The sequence below is a fragment of the Rana temporaria genome, chromosome 3 (genome assembly GCF_905171775.1).
Source record: "Rana temporaria chromosome 3, aRanTem1.1, whole genome shotgun sequence".
Lineage (NCBI taxonomy): Eukaryota > Metazoa > Chordata > Amphibia > Anura > Ranidae > Rana > Rana temporaria.
Window position 1 is genome coordinate 399,586,799 of NC_053491.1, and position 21,860 is coordinate 399,608,658.

General features: G+C 41.6%; 1 protein-coding gene across 2 annotated transcripts in view; it reads right to left on the reverse strand.

The window, feature by feature from the left end:
- ARHGAP25 (Rho GTPase activating protein 25) overlaps positions 1-21,860 on the reverse strand; it is a 155,235-nt gene that overhangs the window by 58,457 nt on the left and 74,918 nt on the right. For both annotated transcript variants that reach the window (XM_040345907.1, XM_040345908.1), the window contains exon 2: positions 1,302-1,501. In XM_040345907.1, the coding sequence (XP_040201841.1) occupies positions 1,302-1,501 (200 nt within the window). The remainder of the gene's footprint in view (positions 1-1,301; positions 1,502-21,860) is intronic.

Here is a 21,860-nt window from a genome sequence, read left to right on the forward strand (position 1 = left end):
ATGGTAGTATTTTAAGAGAGCTATGGTGATAACAATAATAACTCTTCATACTGAGTTCAATACTACTCTTTATCACAGAGCAATAGTAGCTGTCACAGATAAGGCAGCACTATAGAGCAGTGGTCTCCAAACTGCGGCCCGGGGGCCAGATGTGGCCCTTTGCTTGTTTTTATCTGGCCCTTGGGGCACTATTTCATTTACTGATACCAACAATGAGGCACAATTCTTCCCAATGATACCAACAATAGGGCACAATTCTTCCCAATGACACCTATGATGGGGCATGATTTATCCCAATGACACCAAAGATGGCGCCCCATTACTCCCACTAAAACAAACAATGGGGCATTATGTTTTCCCACTGACGTTAGGACCTTTTCTACTTCCAATAGTTACAGTCTGGCCCCCCTAAAGTCTGAAGGACAGTAAACTGGCCCTTTGTTTAGAAAGTTTGGAGACCCCTGCTATAGAGTACTCATAGGTAATGAAATTACTAAAGCATCAGATAAAACAACAAGAAAAATGCAGACACATATTGGCTATACAAACATTAAAAAAAATGTTGTTGTTTTTTTAATTTGGATACAGCAGGGAAGAGTTACCAAAATACTCACTGTCTGTGTCCAAAGCGGGGAAATTCATTCTCTATATTTGTCATGGTGACCATTATATTCAGATCCAGGACTAAAAGTGCATGAAAAGCTAAAATGATGGATTGTCTCTGGGTCAGGAATAGAGGGAAAATCGGACTGGAGCACTTGTTCAGGTGACAATTGTCTTAGGCCCCGTACACACGACCGAGTTTCTCGGCAGAATTTAGCCAGAAACTCGATGGGAGCCGTATTCTGCCAAGGAAACCGATCGTGTGTACACTTTTGGCCGAGGAAACCGACGAGGAACTCGTCGAGCCAAATAGAGAACATGTTCTCTATTTCCTCGTTAGTCAATGGGGAAATTTGGCTGGCGGAGATCCTCGGCGGCTTCACAAGGAACTCGACGAGCAAAACGATGTGTTTTGCTAGTCGAGTTTCTCGGACGTGTGTACGGGGCCTCAGAAATGATTTCTCTTAATTCAGAGAGATCTCATTTCAGATCTTGTTGTATCTGGATACAGGAAGTGATGGAAAATTTCCCCATTGGGACACAGACATCAGAAAACTTGTATGGGGTTTGAACCATTCCCTATTCTGTCCAAAACTAAAAAAAAGTTAGAACTTTACAAATTCTTGAAATCACTACCCTTAAACATGCAGGTAACAATGGACAGAGGTGGGTAGGAATACTCTGGATATTGGTCTTACCTGTGGTTTGCTGTCGTCTTCATCTTTGTAGTACCAGAGATGTTGCCCCTTTAGGGCAAAATATTTTTGATGCCAGTTCTTAACTATGCTCTTCTGTTGCTTCTTAAGCCAACCACTCTTGACTGGCTTCTCCATGGAATTGTGAAGGCGCCCAGCCGACAAGGATTGATCACTGGTCATCATGCTGACCGTTCGGACTGCTGCACAAGGAAAGCAAAAGTGTGGTTGATCCAAAGAAGGTGAATAAGAATCTAATATTACTTGACTAAATAAATTCAATTAAATTATATAAATGTGAATATTAATCCTTTGTCTTCATAGTCAACACCCTGCCAGTCTATGCCTCATTACACAGACTGAGGCTGAAATAACATCTGACTTTTGGCTGTAGAATCTTTTAAGGAAGTGGCCAAACAACAGGTTTCAAAATACACTTCCTCTAGTGCGTAGGAGTGTTTATAGAGAGCAGAAGGGCAGATATAAATAAGTCCTGTTTTTAACTACATTTTAACACTTTTAAGTGGCCTTTTTACTAAATATGCAAAAGCAAGTTTTATTCCTACAAAGTGCAGATAACCTTGCACACACTTCTCCGTGAACGCTTGCGGCAGGTGACGACTAAAAAAGAATTCACACCCTTTGAAATTTTCCACATTTTGTCATGTTCCAAATTCCAATGGGTATGAATACTTTTTCAAGGCACTGTATACAGTATGTGAAAAACAAATTTTTTTATCCAAATAAAAAACTATATATGGTAATTTTAAAGTAAAATGATGGGTATGACACCTATTAAGCTAATTTACGATAACCAAGGTTTCATGGCTATAATTATGTAAAGAAAAACATGAATATATGGAAAACAGTTTGATACAACGTTTTAACGTTGTTAATAATAAAACATACAATGAATGATGTCACTAAAGCTCATACTTAAACACATTACATAATGGAAAATATAATTTAAGGCCCCTTTCACACGGACGGATAGAATGGTGCTTTTAGCTGCAGGTTTTCTAGTTTTCTACCGCAGCTAAAAGCACACAATGCTTTCCTATGGCCCCATTCACACACAGCGTTTAGCTGCGATTTTGTTACATGCGGTTTGGTGCGAATAGAAAAAATTGAATTGAATGCGTCCAGGAGCGATTTAGCGCAGCTATATGCAAATAACCACAGGTAATCGCAGTCTTTTGTGTCAACTGCGGATAGCAGCGCGAGAAAAAAAAAAAAAGAACAGGAAGCACATCATAATCAAAAAAATTAAAAAGGGTTGCTATGGGAATGACTACCGCAGCTAAATGTGGCCGCATGTAACCTCACAATGTACAAATGCAGCTAATCGCAGTGCCTGGAGCTTTGAATTTCACAGAACATTTACATGCTTTTAACTGCGGCAAAACAGCCGTCCGCGTGAAAGGCGCCTAAATGTCATTGAAAGTACAACGTAAAACACAACTAGATATGATCAGTTCAAATACCCAAATCACCTTGTTTTAAAAAGAAATGTGCAAACTATAATTTATATTATTCCTAAACCCAAACTTTAATGGATTTGACATCCATGTAGTGCAATTATTATTACAAGCTGAAGGCACTGGGGCAGATCCACAAAGATCTGCCTATCTTTAGGCAGGTGTAGCATATCTAAGATACACTATGCCGCTGTAACTTACTTTTTCTTCTTGTGAATCCTCAAAGAATCAGTGCGGTAAGTTACGGCGGCGTAGTGTGTCTATTGCGGCGTAAGGGCGCGCAATTTCAAATGGGAGTGATGGGGGCGTGTTCTATGCAAATACGTTGTGACCCGACGTAAACAACGTTTTTTTGAACGGTGCATGCGCCGTCCTTAAAATATCCCAGGATGCATTGCGACAAAGTACGCCGCAAGGACGTTATTGGATTCGACGTGAAAGTAAATGACGTCACATTCCTATTCACGAACGACTTATGCAAACTACGCAAAAAATAAAAAATTAGACGCGGGAACGACGGCCATACTTAACATTGAGTACGCCACCATATAGCAGCTTTAACTATATGCCGGAAAAAGCCAAACGGAAACGACGTAAAAAAATTCAACGGGCGCTCGTACGTTCGTGGATCGTCGGAAATAGCTAATTTGCATACTCAAAGCGGAAACGCCACCTAGCGGCCACCGAAAAATTGCATTTAAGATCCGACGGCGTACGCCTGTCGGATCGATCCCAGATGCCGTCGTATCTTGTTTTGTGGATACAAAACAAAGATACGACACAGGAAATTTAAAATTACGCCGGCATATCAATAGATATGCCGGTGTAATCCTTTTGTGGATCTGCCCCACTGGGTATAAACACACTACCACCATTCCTCCCATAATCCCATTAACTACTTGCCGACCAGCCGCCGTCATTCTACGGCGGCAGGTCGGCTCTCCTGGGCGAGAGCACGTAGTATAACGTCAGCTCCTAGAGCGGCCACTAGGGGCGCCCCCCGCTCGCCCCCGACTCCCGTGCGTGTGCCCGGCGGGCGCGATCGCCGCCGGGCACACGCGATCGCTCGTTACAGAGCGGGGACCGGGAGCTGTGTGTGTAAACACACAGCTCTCGGTCCTGTCAGCGGGGGAAATGCTGATCTTCTGTTCATACAATGTATGAAAAGAGGATCAGTGTTTCCCCTAGTGAGGCCACCCCCCCCCCCCACAGTAAGAACACACCCAGGGACATACTTAACCCCTTCCCCGTCCCCTAGTGTTAACCCCTTCACTGCCAGTGGCATTTTTATAGTAATCCAATGCATTTTTATAGCACTGATCGCTATAAAAATGCCACTGGTCCCAAAAATGTGTCAAAAGTGTCCGAAGTGTCCGCCATAATGTCGCAGTACCGAAAAAAAATCGCTGATCGCCGCCATTACTAGTAAAAAAAATATATTAATAAAAATGACATAAAAATACCCCCTATATTGTAAACGCTATAACTTTTGCGCAAACCAATCAATAAACGCTTATTGCGATTTTTTTTACGAAAAATACGTAGAAGAATACGTCTCGGCATAAACTGAGGAAAAAAAATGTTTTTTTATATATTTTTGGGGGATATTTATTACAGCAAAAAGTAAAAAATATTCATTTTTTTCAAAATTGTCGCTCTATTTTTGTTTATAGCGCAAAAAATAAAAACCGCAGAGGTGATCAAATACCACCAAAAGAAAGCTCTATTTGTGGGAAAAAAAGGACGCCAATTTTGTTTGGGAGCCACGACGCACGACCGCGCAATTGTCAGTTAAAGCGATGCAGTCCCGAATCGCAAAAAGTGCTCTGGTCTTTGACCAGCAATATGGTCCGGGGGGTAAGTGGTTAAACATTGCTTACTACCGTTCTTAACATCTGTATACATAACAATAGGAGGCCAAACTGTACAAAATTATCCTAATATCTGTTGGAGAAAAACTGCATAAATAGGACAAAATAATCAAATATATACGTCAAAAGACAAAATGGTAAATCTCTAACTTCAAAAATTGTATTGACTAGATAATTGTATTGACTAGATAATTAGACAACAAAGGTGTAGACCTGGAATTCAATCTTGTTATTTTTCAAATGTCTGTATCGAAACATTTTCATGTAGTCCCTCAAAAATCATCTACCGTGTTTCCCCGAAAATAAGACATACTCCTAAAATAAGCCGTAGCAGGATTTCTAAGCATTTCCGAAATATAAGCTATACCCCCCAAAATATGATGTAGTGATGGGCGTGACTATGCGTAGCAGAGCGGAGCGGGAAACAAGACGTGATAGGCGTATGTACCGTAGTGTACTGGTGCAGAGCTGTAAAGAAGTCGTGCAGCCCTTCTTATCTGCTCCATCGTGACAGCTGCTACGGTGACCGGAGAGGTGTCAGCAGCACCATCAATAAGGTCAGCTCCCCCTGTCAGGTCCCGGTCTGTGAAAGTGAAAGTAAATAGTCTCCTCAGTGATGTGAGGAGAAGGACGCTCTGTCCTCAGGGGAAGAAGTAAAGCTGCTCCCCAGCACCGACCAGCAACAGTCTCTCACCCCACACAAACACCAGGGGATAGGGGGAAAAGCTTCAGCAAACCGTCTGCTACTGAGCCCAAAGAGATCACCCCAGCTCCACTGTGATCCACATCAGAAGTAAAGCTGCTCCCCAGCACTGACCAGCAACAGTCTCTCACCCCACACAAACACCAGGGGCTAGGGGGAAAAGCTTCAGCAAACCGTCTGCTACTGAGCCCAAAGAGATCACCCCAGCTCCACTGTGATCCACATCAGAAGTAAAGCTGCTCCCCAGCACTGACCAGCAACAGCCTCTCACCCCACACAAACAAATGTAGATTGTTGTACCATACTTGCCGGTAATACAAATAAGACATCCCCCGAAAATAAGCCATAGTGTGTTTTCTTGAGAAAAAATAAATATAAGACGGTGTCTTATTTTCGGGGAAACACAGTATATGACTTGCTGGATGAATCACTTATAATATACGCTCACAATGTATGCATACCAGTCTAGTAATGCAAAAGAAGCCTACGGGCTCATTCACACTATGTTCAGTGACCTGCACTTTTCTGCACTGGATAAATGCAGGTCACTGCTATGGCATGTAGAAAACAATTCTATGTGCTTTCTTTCACACCACAACACACATTAACAAACATAAATACAAAAGAAACATGCAAGCAACTGTACTGCACATGCATTTACTTTTTTTTTTTTAATTAGTTTACTTAAAAAAAAATCGCACATACAAATTATACTTGTCAAGGCAGTACCGTAACAAAGTACTATCCAACAGTGTACACAAAGAGAAATGTCACAGCACAGGAGTATCAAAACCTGTACATTCCTTACATACCGAAGCAACAAATTCATGTATATGCACAAACAGAAGAATCAAAACGAAAGAAAAAACGTTAGTTTATTTTTTAACTGCTGAAAATAATAATGAAAATACAAATTTCAGTTCTGCTGCATTTTTTGCAGTGTGTCACAATGCACACTGAAGACATGGAGAACAATAACCCTCAGCATTGGTGTCAGTGCTATCATGATTAACACACATTGGTGATCGGTGCCAGTGAAAGTTAACCCCCATCTGTCCCCTGCATTAGTGGTCAGTAGCAAAGAAATCTAACCCCACCCACCCTACAGCGGCAGTGAAATTCAACTTCACCCTCCCTGCATTAATGGTCAGTGGCAGTGAAAGTTAGGCCCCCATTTACAAATGCTTTTATAAGTGATCACATATCTCTGTTGTTAGCAGCATATGGGACTTGTGGAGTTGGGGGTGTAGAAATAGCATTACACTGATCTTCCCTGTGAATGGCTGTGTGGGGGGGGGGGGGTCAGAACAAGTCTGATCATTGAAGGGCAGGCAGGCTGTTCTCCCAGCACAGCCAGAAAACTGACCATGCTGGGATGGCTGTGCTATTATGCTTGGTCAGTTCGAAATAGGAAAGCAAGGGCACTTGCAGGGTCACCAGAGATTTCACACAAAGGAAGAAATGCAGAGAGAACAGGATACTTTTTAACACAAGTACATGGTACAACAGGCACATATCAAGAAAATAAAATGTTTTGGTAACATACACTTTAAGGGCCAGTTTCACGTAGACTAGCGGCGGCGTAACGTATCGTAGATACGTTACACCGCCGCAAGTTTTCATCGCAAGTGCCTGATTCACCAAGCACTTGCGTGAAAACTTACGATGGCGGCCTCCGGTGTAAGCACGCGTAATTCAAAGGGGCGTGTGCCATTTAAATTAGGCGCGCTCCCGCGCCGGACCTACTGCACATGCTCTATTTTGAATTTCCCGCCGTGCTTTGCGCGAAGTGACGTCATTTTTTCGAACGGCGACGACGTGCGACATGCGTAGCGTACTTTCGTATTCCCGGACGTTTTACGCCTGAAGAAAACATTTTAAAAATTTCGACACGGGAACGACGGCCATACTTTAAACAGCACATACGTGTGCTGACTAAAGTTAGGGCACCTAAAACGACGACTAACTTTGCGACGGGAAACTAGACTAGCAGCGACGTAGCGAATGCGAAAATCTGTTGTGGATCGCCGTAACTACTAATTTGCATACCCGACGCTGGTTTACGACGCGAACTCCCCCCAGCGGCAGCCGCGGTATTGCATCCTAAGATCCAACAGTGTAAAACAATTTATGCAAAGTACTAAAAACTGGCCTCCCTATTTCAGTACAGCCCTGCGCTTAGGATGATTCTAAAAATTCGGAAATAATCATAAAATCTGTTAAAAAATAGAACACACTGTAAACAATGATAGCAGCTGCTTAAATAAAATAGTTCATGTAAAAAGACAGAAAAATAAAACCATGCTCGTACAGAGCTTGTATATAGTCCTGCAGCAGCGCTGCAAACCCCTGGATTGCTGTGTGTGCTGTGTATAGTAACCAGATCAGAAGAATCAATGATATGTGCTCCAATCACCACAAAGAAATTCACCGCGTGGGGGGATATGGGGTCCCCTTCGGGGAAAGCACTCACCAGATGGTTAATTAAAAACCGCGTTTTAATATAACATATCTCTGTCAGTTAGTTGATTGGATCAGCATACCGCTCTATCTCCTTGATCACCGTGTAATTTTCACTCTCCAGATAATGGCAGTTACATAAGGGAAGGAAAAATCCACATAGCGCAATATAGTTTTGATAAAATTTAATATCACCCAAAAAACATATAAAAGCGTATCCCCTTAAGACAACATGCGTACCAGATTGGTGAAATAGTCAGGCAAATAAATATAATTGATGTGGATGTTAGTGTCACTCTCACTGTTACTGGTAGGACCCCTGAAGACCGCTTGGATAACCTTCCTGTAGCTTGCTTCCTGGTTTCCTTTACCAAGTGGAGCGCATGACATCACTTCCGGTCGGGATGCTGGATAGCAACGCTCTGACGTTTCGTCCGTTCGGACTTCCTCTAAGAGCGTGCTAGTCCTATGCATCCCCCGGAAATAAATAGCATTGAGCCGCCCCCCAGCCAATGACGGAGCTCCGGATGGTGCTGACACTCCCTCCGTGTGTCACTGGTGTATTCCTCTTCTCCGGGTGCCGTGTGTAACCACGCCCCCGGAGGGGAGGAGATCTGAGAGGCTGAGCTTTGTACTGCGCTCCTATTACAGCTCACTGCTCCCACCATAGAGCCCGTTCGTGAGCAGAGACAGGGAGCATTGCAGTGTACGCTATTGTAATCAGGGGGCTGGAACTAATTTAAGGAGCTCGAATGCTCCGTGTCAGGCGATCTGTCAAGTGAGGGATTACCCGCACTCCCCAGAATAGCCAATAACACGTTTATATTGGACATAATCATACCATACCATGGGTGCCCTGAAAGCATCTCATATATAGATGATTATTTCATAGTATGTATAAGCCCAATTAGTCTGTACAGCAAAAACATAAATAAACAATATATGATATATGTGCACATATACTAGAGGGGAAAGAATTCTTGCATACATACAGAACTTATTAAATCTTGAACATAATTATACATATAGGTGATGCAACCACGCAGAAAGTGGTGTGTAAGCATACATATGGACCCATATCCATGTATACATATAAAATTCATTATAGCTAAATTTTAATCAGATATATATGTGTATAAAATATATTAAAATGCTTTAAAACATTTTAAATTTTAAAAGTATAAAATAGATGTAAGAATTAAAATTAAAATTAATAAAATCAATAAATTACATCAATCTAAAAAACGCATGGTACCACAAAGATGTAAATGAGGGATTGCATGTGTATACATAAATATAAGACCACGTGCAAACTTTTTTAACACAATGGAAATATTAATGTGAACATGATGGAATAAACTTATGTAAAAAATCTTGTGAAAAAATTCTCCATGGCACCAGCAAAGCCACACAAAATATAAACCGTTATTCCATGCTTCCATTGATTTATATATACAGCAGCCCTATGTAAGAAACATGTATGGGCCTTGCACATGGGAGATCATGTGTGGGTATTTTTAAAAAAACAGGGGTTACGTTATCTGGGGTGTCGATAATATTATCCTTGCCCTCTTTATTGAAATCCCTTCCTGGTGTTCTAAAAGGAACCATCACCCTTGAGAATTGTTACTGTAATCTGTCTATTTTTGCTCAAGTGTCACTTATAAAACAGTTAATGTCCAGTTCTATATTTAATCCTTTCGGCGTTAGGACATCCGTTAAAAATATCCAATTAGTTTCTCTTTTTGAGAGTTCTCGTACTCTATGTGAGCCTCTCCAGTGTGTTTCAACGTGCTCAATGCCCCAAAATTCCAGCCCGGATGGGTCCTGGTTATGTTCCTTTTTGAAGTGGAGGGATACATTGTGTTCAGTATATCCTATTCTGATATTGTTGATGTGTTCTCCAATTCTAATTTTCAGTTGTCTCTTAGTTCGTCCGATGTAAAGAAGACCACAAGGGCATCTAAGTGCATACACCACATGGGTGGTGTTGCAGGTAATGAACTGCTTTATTTCAAATTCCTGGCGGTTCGTGGGTGATGAAAAACGATCCAAGCCTCTTTTCAGATTTTTGACTTCTTTGCATGGTTTGCATCTTCTGCAAGAAAATAAGCCATTTTTGTCCCAGAAACTTTGCGGTTTTGTTGGTAGGTCTAAGATCTTTTTTACAATTGTATCACCATAAGTGGGGGCTCTTCTATAGATGAATTGTGGTTGCTGAGGTATTACAGGGCCTAATTTTTTGTCTAACAACAGAATGTGCCAGTGTTCTTTGAAAATGGACTCCACCTCTTTATATTGGCTGTGAAATTGCGTGATGAACCCCCATTCATTGGGGTTTGGTTCACAAGTTTCATTTATTGCTTTCTCTTCCAGACATTTGCTTCTAGGGATCTTTTCGACTTCTTCCACAATCTTTTCCAAAAAACTGGGGTTGTATCCTTTCACCTTGAACCTTTCTGTTAGGATTTTGGATTGGCTAAGAAAGTCGTTGTTATCTGAACAATTCCGCTTGACTCTCATAATTTGTCCCTTTGGAATGTTCTTTAGCCATTTGGGGTGGTGTCCACTTGTAGTTGGTAGATAGCTGTTCCTGTCTGTTTGTTTAAAATAAACCTTAGTTTCTAGTTTATTATTTTTCCGAAAAATAGTCACATCTAGGAAATTGATGGTATTGTTATGCCATTCTGATGTCAGTCTGATATTGTTGTTGTTGTTATTTAAAACGTTTAAAAACATATTCAATGATTCTTCTGTTCCCTCCCAGATAAAAAACAGGTCATCAATAAAACGTTTATAAAAAATCAGTTCTGCTTTCCTTTCTTTAAAAATGGTTTTATCCTCCCATTCTGCCATGAACAGATTGGCAATACTCGGGGCAAATTTGGCCCCCATTGCCACGCCTCGTTTTTGTGTATAAAAATTGTTCCCGTACCAAAAGTAATTATGTGACAAACAAAAATTTAAAGCATGACCGATAAAAACTTTTTGGTTATGGGGTAAATCATCCCTTTGGCTTAGAGCCCAATTTAGGGCTAGCGTGGCATCGTCATGTTGTATGATCGAGTAAAGTGAGGACACATCTGCTGTGACTAAGAGGATTTGCTGGTTTTCTGAAAAAGTGACATTGTGCAGACAGTTTAAAAGATCCTTTGTATCCTTTAGATAGGATCTGGTTGTTTTCACACTCTTTTGTAAGAATTTGTCCAGATACTGGCCCATTCTTGCGGATATAGAGTCTATGCTGTTCACAATCGGACGGGCTGGAGGGTTGGTGGGATCCTTGTGGATTTTCGGCAGTGTGTATATAGTTGGGATCTTACTGCTTACTGGTGTTAGATACATCCTCTCTTTCTGGGAAAGTACTCCCAGGGATGTCAATGTCAATGACACATCCCATCCGCAAAATGAAAGAAGACTTGCAAACACAAGCGAGGAAGAAATAGTAATCGACTCTCCAGCGCAATACTCCACACCCGTTCGACGAGGTAGAGGGAAATCTAGAGGTGGGAGAGGTAGGGGTTCAAGTCAAAATCAGCAAACAGCACCTCACCAGACCCCAATATACAACCACTATCAATCATCAACTACACCACAATATAATGACGCTCCCCCACCCCATCCTTTTTTTGGGAGGGGAGGGGGTGCACCAAGAAGGGGGAGAGGCTACCCACATCCCAGGGGGAGACCTCACCAGCCTCAGGATTACAGGGAACAGGAATGGAGATCCCAACAACCACAAAATCACTGGACCAGAGAACAAACACAACATCCCCAAGTAAGAAATCAACCACCAGAGGATGTAGGGCTGGAAGGAGGGTCCAGAAAAAGAAGTCGACACCAGTAACAGACGGAATCTTTAATTTAATTAAAGCTGAACTGACACACAAAGAACTAAACATCCTAAACATGGGGTTGAAATGTGTACGAAAAAAAACAATAAACAAATTCGATGTATATATTGATGTACACAAATACATCAGGAAATTAAACATCAAAAAATATTTTGTTGGCTTGAACACACAAACAATTCCAATTAACAATCACCAAGGGGTTGTTAACAGTGGTCTAAGAAACAAGTCTTTGTTCAATCCACCAAACAACCCAAATCATCAGGTTGAAGTGTTTAAAGGATTGGTTTTACGTGATTTGAATCAACTAAAAGTAAAAAAGAATGTTAGCTCACAACATATCCAAGATGGTATAAAACAGCTGGAAAAACGTAAAGATATAATAGTGAGACAGGCTGACAAGGGTGGGGGAGTAGTGATACTTTCCAAGGAATATTACCAAAGCCAGATTCTAGAGATGCTATCAGATGATGCTACATATGGCCTACTTGATAAAGATCCAACACAATCCTATAGGGATCAACTAAAAATATTGGTAAAAATAGGATCATCCCTGGGAGTACTTTCCCAGAAAGAGAGGATGTATCTAACACCAGTAAGCAGTAAGATCCCAACTATATACACACTGCCGAAAATCCACAAGGATCCCACCAACCCTCCAGCCCGTCTGATTGTGAACAGCATAGACTCTATATCCGCAAGAATGGGCCAGTATCTGGACAAATTCTTACAAAAGAGTGTGAAAACAACCAGATCCTATCTAAAGGATACAAAGGATCTTTTAAACTGTCTGCACAATGTCACTTTTTCAGAAAACCAGCAAATCCTCTTAGTCACAGCAGATGTGTCCTCACTTTACTCGATCATACAACATGACGATGCCACGCTAGCCCTAAATTGGGCTCTAAGCCAAAGGGATGATTTACCCCATAACCAAAAAGTTTTTATCGGTCATGCTTTAAATTTTTGTTTGTCACATAATTACTTTTGGTACGGGAACAATTTTTATACACAAAAACGAGGCGTGGCAATGGGGGCCAAATTTGCCCCGAGTATTGCCAATCTGTTCATGGCAGAATGGGAGGATAAAACCATTTTTAAAGAAAGGAAAGCAGAACTGATTTTTTATAAACGTTTTATTGATGACCTGTTTTTTATCTGGGAGGGAACAGAAGAATCATTGAATATGTTTTTAAACGTTTTAAATAACAACAATAACAATATCAGACTGACATCAGAATGGCATAACAATACCATCAATTTCCTAGATGTGACTATTTTTCGGAAAAATAATAAACTAGAAACTAAGGTTTATTTTAAACAAACAGACAGGAACAGCTATCTACCAACTACAAGTGGACACCACCCCAAATGGCTAAAGAACATTCCAAAGGGACAAATTATGAGAGTCAAGCGGAATTGTTCAGATAACAACGACTTTCTTAGCCAATCCAAAATCCTAACAGAAAGGTTCAAGGTGAAAGGATACAACCCCAGTTTTTTGGAAAAGATTGTGGAAGAAGTCGAAAAGATCCCTAGAAGCAAATGTCTGGAAGAGAAAGCAATAAATGAAACTTGTGAACCAAACCCCAATGAATGGGGGTTCATCACGCAATTTCACAGCCAATATAAAGAGGTGGAGTCCATTTTCAAAGAACACTGGCACATTCTGTTGTTAGACAAAAAATTAGGCCCTGTAATACCTCAGCAACCACAATTCATCTATAGAAGAGCCCCCACTTATGGTGATACAATTGTAAAAAAGATCTTAGACCTACCAACAAAACCGCAAAGTTTCTGGGACAAAAATGGCTTATTTTCTTGCAGAAGATGCAAACCATGCAAAGAAGTCAAAAATCTGAAAAGAGGCTTGGATCGTTTTTCATCACCCACGAACCGCCAGGAATTTGAAATAAAGCAGTTCATTACCTGCAACACCACCCATGTGGTGTATGCACTTAGATGCCCTTGTGGTCTTCTTTACATCGGACGAACTAAGAGACAACTGAAAATTAGAATTGGAGAACACATCAACAATATCAGAATAGGATATACTGAACACAATGTATCCCTCCACTTCAAAAAGGAACATAACCAGGACCCATCCGGGCTGGAATTTTGGGGCATTGAGCACGTTGAAACACACTGGAGAGGCTCACATAGAGTACGAGAACTCTCAAAAAGAGAAACTAATTGGATATTTTTAACGGATGTCCTAACGCCGAAAGGATTAAATATAGAACTGGACATTAACTGTTTTATAAGTGACACTTGAGCAAAAATAGACAGATTACAGTAACAATTCTCAAGGGTGATGGTTCCTTTTAGAACACCAGGAAGGGATTTCAATAAAGAGGGCAAGGATAATATTATCGACACCCCAGATAACGTAACCCCTGTTTTTTTAAAAATACCCACACATGATCTCCCATGTGCAAGGCCCATACATGTTTCTTACATAGGGCTGCTGTATATATAAATCAATGGAAGCATGGAATAACGGTTTATATTTTGTGTGGCTTTGCTGGTGCCATGGAGAATTTTTTCACAAGATTTTTTACATAAGTTTATTCCATCATGTTCACATTAATATTTCCATTGTGTTAAAAAAGTTTGCACGTGGTCTTATATTTATGTATACACATGCAATCCCTCATTTACATCTTTGTGGTACCATGCGTTTTTTAGATTGATGTAATTTATTGATTTTATTAATTTTAATTTTAATTCTTACATCTATTTTATACTTTTAAAATTTAAAATGTTTTAAAGCATTTTAATATATTTTATACACATATATATCTGATTAAAATTTAGCTATAATGAATTTTATATGTATACATGGATATGGGTCCATATGTATGCTTACACACCACTTTCTGCGTGGTTGCATCACCTATATGTATAATTATGTTCAAGATTTAATAAGTTCTGTATGTATGCAAGAATTCTTTCCCCTCTAGTATATGTGCACATATATCATATATTGTTTATTTATGTTTTTGCTGTACAGACTAATTGGGCTTATACATACTATGAAATAATCATCTATATATGAGATGCTTTCAGGGCACCCATGGTATGGTATGATTATGTCCAATATAAACGTGTTATTGGCTATTCTGGGGAGTGCGGGTAATCCCTCACTTGACAGATCGCCTGACACGGAGCATTCGAGCTCCTTAAATTAGTTCCAGCCCCCTGATTACAATAGCGTACACTGCAATGCTCCCTGTCTCTGCTCACGAACGGGCTCTATGGTGGGAGCAGTGAGCTGTAATAGGAGCGCAGTACAAAGCTCAGCCTCTCAGATCTCCTCCCCTCCGGGGGCGTGGTTACACACGGCACCCGGAGAAGAGGAATACACCAGTGACACACGGAGGGAGTGTCAGCACCATCCAGAGCTCCGTCATTGGCTGGGGGGCGGCTCAATGCTATTTATTTCCGGGGGATGCATAGGACTAGCACGCTCTTAGAGGAAGTCCGAACGGACGAAACGTCAGAGCGTTGCTATCCAGCATCCCGACCGGAAGTGATGTCATGCGCTCCACTTGGTAAAGGAAACCAGGAAGCAAGCTACAGGAAGGTTATCCAAGCGGTCTTCAGGGGTCCTACCAGTAACAGTGAGAGTGACACTAACATCCACATCAATTATATTTATTTGCCTGACTATTTCACCAATCTGGTACGCATGTTGTCTTAAGGGGATACGCTTTTATATGTTTTTTGGGTGATATTAAATTTTATCAAAACTATATTGCGCTATGTGGATTTTTCCTTCCCTTATGTAACTGCCATTATCTGGAGAGTGAAAATTACACGGTGATCAAGGAGATAGAGCGGTATGCTGATCCAATCAACTAACTGACAGAGATATGTTATATTGAAACGCGGTTTTTAATTAACCATCTGGTGAGTGCTTTCCCCGAAGGGGACCCCATATCCCCCCACGCGGTGAATTTCTTTGTGGTGATTGGAGCACATATCATTGATTCTTCTGATCTGGTTACTATACACAGCACACACAGCAATCCAGGGGTTTGCAGCGCTGCTGCAGGACTATATACAAGCTCTGTACGAGCATGGTTTTATTTTTCTGTCTTTTTACAAGTGTAAAACAATTACACCTGTCGGATCTAGGGGCTATCTATGCGTAACTGATTCTATGAATCAGTCGCATAGATACTCTGAGCGATACGACGGAGTACCTGAGATACTCCGTCGTATCTCGACTGTGAATCTGGCCCTAAATCCCTATATTGGTGATCATGGCAGTAAAAGTGTTAACTCCCCCATCCCCCATATTGGTGGACATAGTAGTGAAAGTGTTAACCCCCTTGTATAGGTGGTAATGGCAGTGAAAGTGTAACCCTTCCATCCCCCCTCCTTCACTGGTGGACATGCCAGTGAGTGTTACCCTCCAGTCCATTTTTGATCGCTTACACATCACACTCTCCCATGCTGTTCTCTTTCTGTCTCCTCAGGACTTCACTTGTACTGTGGGCAGGGATAACTCCAAGACAGTCTATCAGTGCCAGGTGCTGGAATATAGAGAACGTTTGTGCGCCCGGCACCCTGCTGTCACTCTGTTTTCTGACTGGTGCCCAACACTCCGTGTGCCACATGTAAAGGGCCAGCGGTCTCCAGTTTAATTGTTAAAAGTAGGGAGAGTCATGTAGGAGTCACCATTCCAAGCTCCAATCACTGTAAAGCTGATTGGATGCTTATCTAAGGAACCTTTCCTTGCTCCACAAAGATGCTCTGACAGAATAGAAGAAGCTGCACATTGATGACATCACTCAGCTGTTTAAAAATACTGCTCCATTACATCTGCCTTACTTAATGGATAGATTTTAGGTCATGACACAGGAAGGACTTGACCAGATGATGCAGGGTGTGTACTAATGAGATCAGCTGGTCAACTCCTTCCTGTGTCATGACCTAAAGTCTGTCCAGGAAGTAAGGCAGAAGTAATGGAACAGTGTTTTTAAACAGCCATGAAGACAGTGAGGTAATTGTTTGTAGAATAAATGGAAAGCTGTTTTGTTTTTACAAAAGAAGTACATAAAAGGTATATTGGTACGTAGGGGAGCTGGAATTTAGAAAAAATGATAAAATATGAACTTAGCCTTTCACTCTAAACAAAGATCCAGGCTGAAAGTTTGGCAAATTCCTTTGCACCACATTTCTGATCAGTATATGTCTTAAAGAGGAAGTAAACCCTTCCTCTATGTCTCCCTGCAAAGGTAAAGCTTAATGGGCTACTATGCATTGCATAGTAGCCCATTATGTGACACTTACATGCAGGAGAAGCCTGCGATGTCACCATCTTCCTCCATGGCAGCGAGCATCCATCTTCACCCCTCTTTTTCCGGGGGTCGCGAACTCTGGCTCTGTGACTGTCCGGAGTCGTGTGACGTCACTCTTGCGCATGCGCGCGGGAGCCGCCTTTAACGGCATGACCCCGGCTTGAAACGGCACATCATGCCCTTTCAAGATGGAGCATGCGCAGAAGAAGGTGTCGCTTGGGGAAATTGCAAATATCTCCGCGACTGCCATGAGGAAAAAAAAAGTTTCCTCATGGCGGCGATCAGCGATTTTTCCGTGACTGCGACATTATGGCGGAAGCATCGAAACAATTTTGACACATTTTTGGGACCATTGTCATTTTTACAGCAAAAAGTGCTAAAAAAATGCACTGATTAGTGTGAAAATTACATTTGCATTTTAGGAGTTAACCACTAGGGGGCACTGTAGGGGTTAAGTGTGACCTCATATGTGTTTCTAACTGTAGGGCTGGATGTGTGACGTCAGTGATTGTCTTTCCCTATATCAGGTAACAGACGATCACTGACATCGCCACAATGAAGAACGGGGAAGGTATTTTTACACACACCTTTGTCCGTTCTTCAGCTCCGGTGACAGATCACGGGACACCGGTGCGATCGGGACCACAAATCCCGCGGTTGTGGAGCTTCGGACCTGGTCGCGAGCGTGCTGCCGGTGGTGTGCTCGCAACTCCACGGCTGGGCACTTAAAGAGGACGTACAGTTATGTGCTTGTGCCCAGCTGTGCCATTCTGCCGATGTATATCGTTGGTAGGGGGTCCTTAAGTGGTTAAAGCGCCTACTGCTTCAACATGCTTTTTTAATGTGTTTTTAAATGCTTCTGTGGTGCTTCGGTGGTGCTTCAGTGGTGCTTCAATGGTGCTTCGATGATGCTTCAGTGGGGCTTTTTTGAAGCTTTAATGAAGTATGGCAGATGCCCTTTATGTGAGTTGATATCTCATACATGCAATTTCTCCAAAGCAACGCTAAAGCTGAATTAAAGCCTCTCAAAAGCTTCAGATGCTTCAAGCGAGCTTTGCCATAGACTTCTATAGAGGCTTTGAAGATGCTTTAAAGCACCACTAAAGCGACATGGGGTATAATTTTTTAAATTTTTCTTGGATTTTCTTTTAAGAGTGCTTTCACACTGAAAGCGCCCGGGTGTCGGCGGTAAAATGCTGCTGTTTTTAGCGGCGCTTTACCGTCGTTTTTCAGCCGCTAGCGGGACACTTTTAACCCCCACTAGCAGCCTAAAAAGGGTTACAGCTGAGGCTTTTTTCAGGCGGTTTACAGGTGCTATTTTTAGCGCTAAAGCGCCTGAAAAACGCCCCCAGTGTAAAAGGGCTCTAAAGCTTAACTCCATGATTTTTTTTTTTAAACTTACAGTGTTCCAGTTTGGTTACTAATTCTTCATATCTCACATCCACTGCGCTTGTACATTTATTAAAGGGCATACGGCGTCATGATCTGCACATCATCTAATCAGAGATAGCCTTGTATTCATTGGAAAACATACAAGATATTTTCTAAATAGCAAAACTGCTGAGTGGGAAACCCCCTGTTTCTGTATACAGCTGGAAAGTTGTTCAAGCAGCACTAGAAGAGACCAGCGCTGACTGTATGTAGCACAGGCTAAAACGATGAATTTCTGCATCCTCAGTGGCCAGATATGAGGTATTAGGAATTAGAGGTAACTAAGCGGGACAAGTGTAAATGTAAAACAAAAAATTCAGCTTTAAAGCGGAACTTTACTCTCTCAATTAACATTAGCTATTTTTAATCTTTATGCTGCTAGCACTAGTAGATAGATAGGAAGGTACTGAATATTATAGTTTTAAACTTTTTTTTTTATTTCCTCAGCTGCTTCCTGGTTTCTGTCCTAAGCCAAAATGATGTCATACATCCCAGGGGTCTTAAAAGGCATGTTTTTTTTTTCTTTCACCCGGAGGTAAGGAGGAGGGGTTTTCTCAGCTAAACACACCCTCTTGCCTGCATGTCTGAGCTAAAGGCAAAAGGATTCCATCAAGTAAATACTTATTAAAGATGGTGTGACAGGAAGTCAGGTAAATCTGTGGGTGTTGTCACAGACGGGACATATATTTCTGCCTTCTTTAGACAATACACCAATCATTATTGGGCGTCGGCTGCAAAAATAGCCAGGAAGGCTAAGGGCCGTTGGAAGACTCCAGCTGTTCAGAGTGAGGCAATTAAAGGCCTCTATAAGAAGTCCAAAGGATTACCACTAATTGGCTGCGTCACTCCTAAGACTGTGTGAGTAGGAGAGCAGTGCCAGAAGGTCTTCTGTGAAGGTGAGAAGAGGATTGATTTTTCTGTGTGAACAAAATCAAAAGACTATTGTTTGTGCTGTATGACCAGCACTGTCTACCCAGCAGTAGGCTGTGTTAGACTTCATAGATAGGTTCCTGTGTGGAAGGTAGATGCCCAGAGTGGCTAGGATTTTATGTTTGATTTTGTTTATGCTGTTTGGATGCTTGCAATTGTTTTCCAGCAAGATGGAAAAATAAACCAAAAACGTTGTTTTCAACCGTCTTCGACTGCCAGTCTGTATAAATTCAGTGTGTGGTGAACCCATCCAAGGGGTCACACACCCCGCTACCGAGCTAAACCCTCACAATGGCCATGGCTAGAAATGATAGGGGGTAGTTTTCAAAGTGATTTCTCAATAATAATAAAGCATGGAGACATAGATGGTTGAGCTTTGCTTTAAATATAAAAAATGAACTAAATAGCATTTTTGTTTGTGGTGCTCAGATACAGTTCCAGTTTCACCATAAGCTTTTAGGAAACAGCTTTTCCTACAGAGAAGGGTAAGCATTTAAATGTTCGACATACTAGTTTTACATTTGATTGCACTTAAAATGTGTGTAATAAAGTCCCTTGCATAGCCCAGTGAGCTGTCGCTGAGTGGTAAAAATGTGTACATTGATTGTATAAAGGAAACTGGAGCTATAAGATAAGACCATACACTATTTGTAAAAAAATCCCCATCCAGTATTCAGGTGTCTTTCTTTATAATGTAGAATTCAACTTGCCCACTAGTTGAATAGAGTTGAAAGTGTTACTAAACCCACAACAGGAAAATCAGTCTGTATATACAGTAAATAAGCTTGTTATACTCACTGAGTAAACTAAGGGGTTAATCCTCTGCATTGGGTAAAAGGCTGTTCGAGCCTGTCTTCTCTGATCCTCCCCTTCTTCCACAGTCCCCAATCCCCCAGCCTTGGGGGCACGCTGCACATACTCAGTTTGGTGTGTATAGAGTTTTTTTTGGGGGGGTATGTGATCTGCATAGGGCCAATCAGCACTGTCCAGACAGAGGGTCAGGGGTCATGCAGCCTCATAGGACATTCAGAGTAGAATGAAAACTCCTTCTACAAGCTTTAACTGGACACTGATCAAAGTCACAAGACTGATATATACTGCTGATGAGAAAAGGTATTTAGCAGTTTATATTTACTAAAATATTTGCATTTCCATGTTCTGTGTACTGTGGGAGACCTGATATCATGAATGCAGGGTCCTGGGTTTAGTAACACTTTAAGGCCCCATACACACGATAGAATCCATCCGCTGAAAAATCCCAGCGAATGGGTTTCAGCGGATAGATCCTATGGTGTGTACACGCCAGCGGATCTGTTTCCGCGGATATATCTCCCCTGGGATGGATTCCAGCAGATAAATATTTGCTGACATGCTAAACAAATCTATCCGCTGGAATCCATCCCAACGGATGGATCCGCTGGTCTGTATAGACTCACCGGATCCATCCGTCCGAAGGGATCCCCCGCATGCGTCGTAATGATTCGACGCATGCGTGGAATTCCTTATATGACAGCGTTGCGCACGTCGCCGCGTCATAATCGCGGCGACGGCGCGACACGTCATCGCCAGAGGATTTCGGTGCGGATTTCAATGCGATGGTGAGTACACTCCATCGCATTTGAAATCCGCACAAATCCTCGAGAGGATTTATCCGCGGAAACGGTCCGCTGGACCGTATTCGCGGATAAATCCTCTCGTGTGTATGGGGCCTAACAGTCACTGGCAGACAACCAAACGCAGGAACAGGGTCTCTAAGATGACTAATTAGTTGCAGAGCAGGTTTAGTAAGTGGTTCATTTGCAAAGTACTTCTGGATGATTTCCCCAGGCAGTAAAGAGATATAATCCTGTATCATAAATCAGGATACTTGATTAGCCCTTGTTAGCAGAAGCAGAAGTAATAGTTACAATGCACAGCTGTTTATCTGGAAAAGGAGTGGCATACAGCAGGTAAATTAAGTATTAAACAGATCACCATTTTTCTAGATAAATATATTTCTGAAGTTGCTATTGACATTACATTTTCACCACATGTCGGTAACAACCCATGCAATCCATAAATACAAAGAAACCAAAACAAATAAGTTCTTAAATTAAATTATGTGTAATGAAATGGAATGACACATGGAAAAAGGGAGGTGCAAAAAGGCATAGAAGGCCAAGACACCAGCTGAAATCTATTAGTAATTAGAAAGCAATCCTGCCCCTTGTTAGTGCATATTAATATCAAGTGGTTCAGTCTCAACTGATGACCTATAAAAAGGTGTCTCATTACCAAGGTGTCACACGAGAAACATCTCATGATGGGTAAAAGCAAAGAGCTCCCTCAAAACCTTTGCAACCTTATTGTTGCAAAACATACTGATGGCATTGGTCATAGAAGGATTTCTAAACTTCTGAATGTTCCAGTGAGCACTGTTGGGGGCATAATCTGGAAGTGAAAAGAACATAATTTTACCACGACCAGGTGCTCCTCACAAGATTTCTGACAGAGGAGTAAAAAGACTTATCAGAAGAGTTGTCCAAGAGC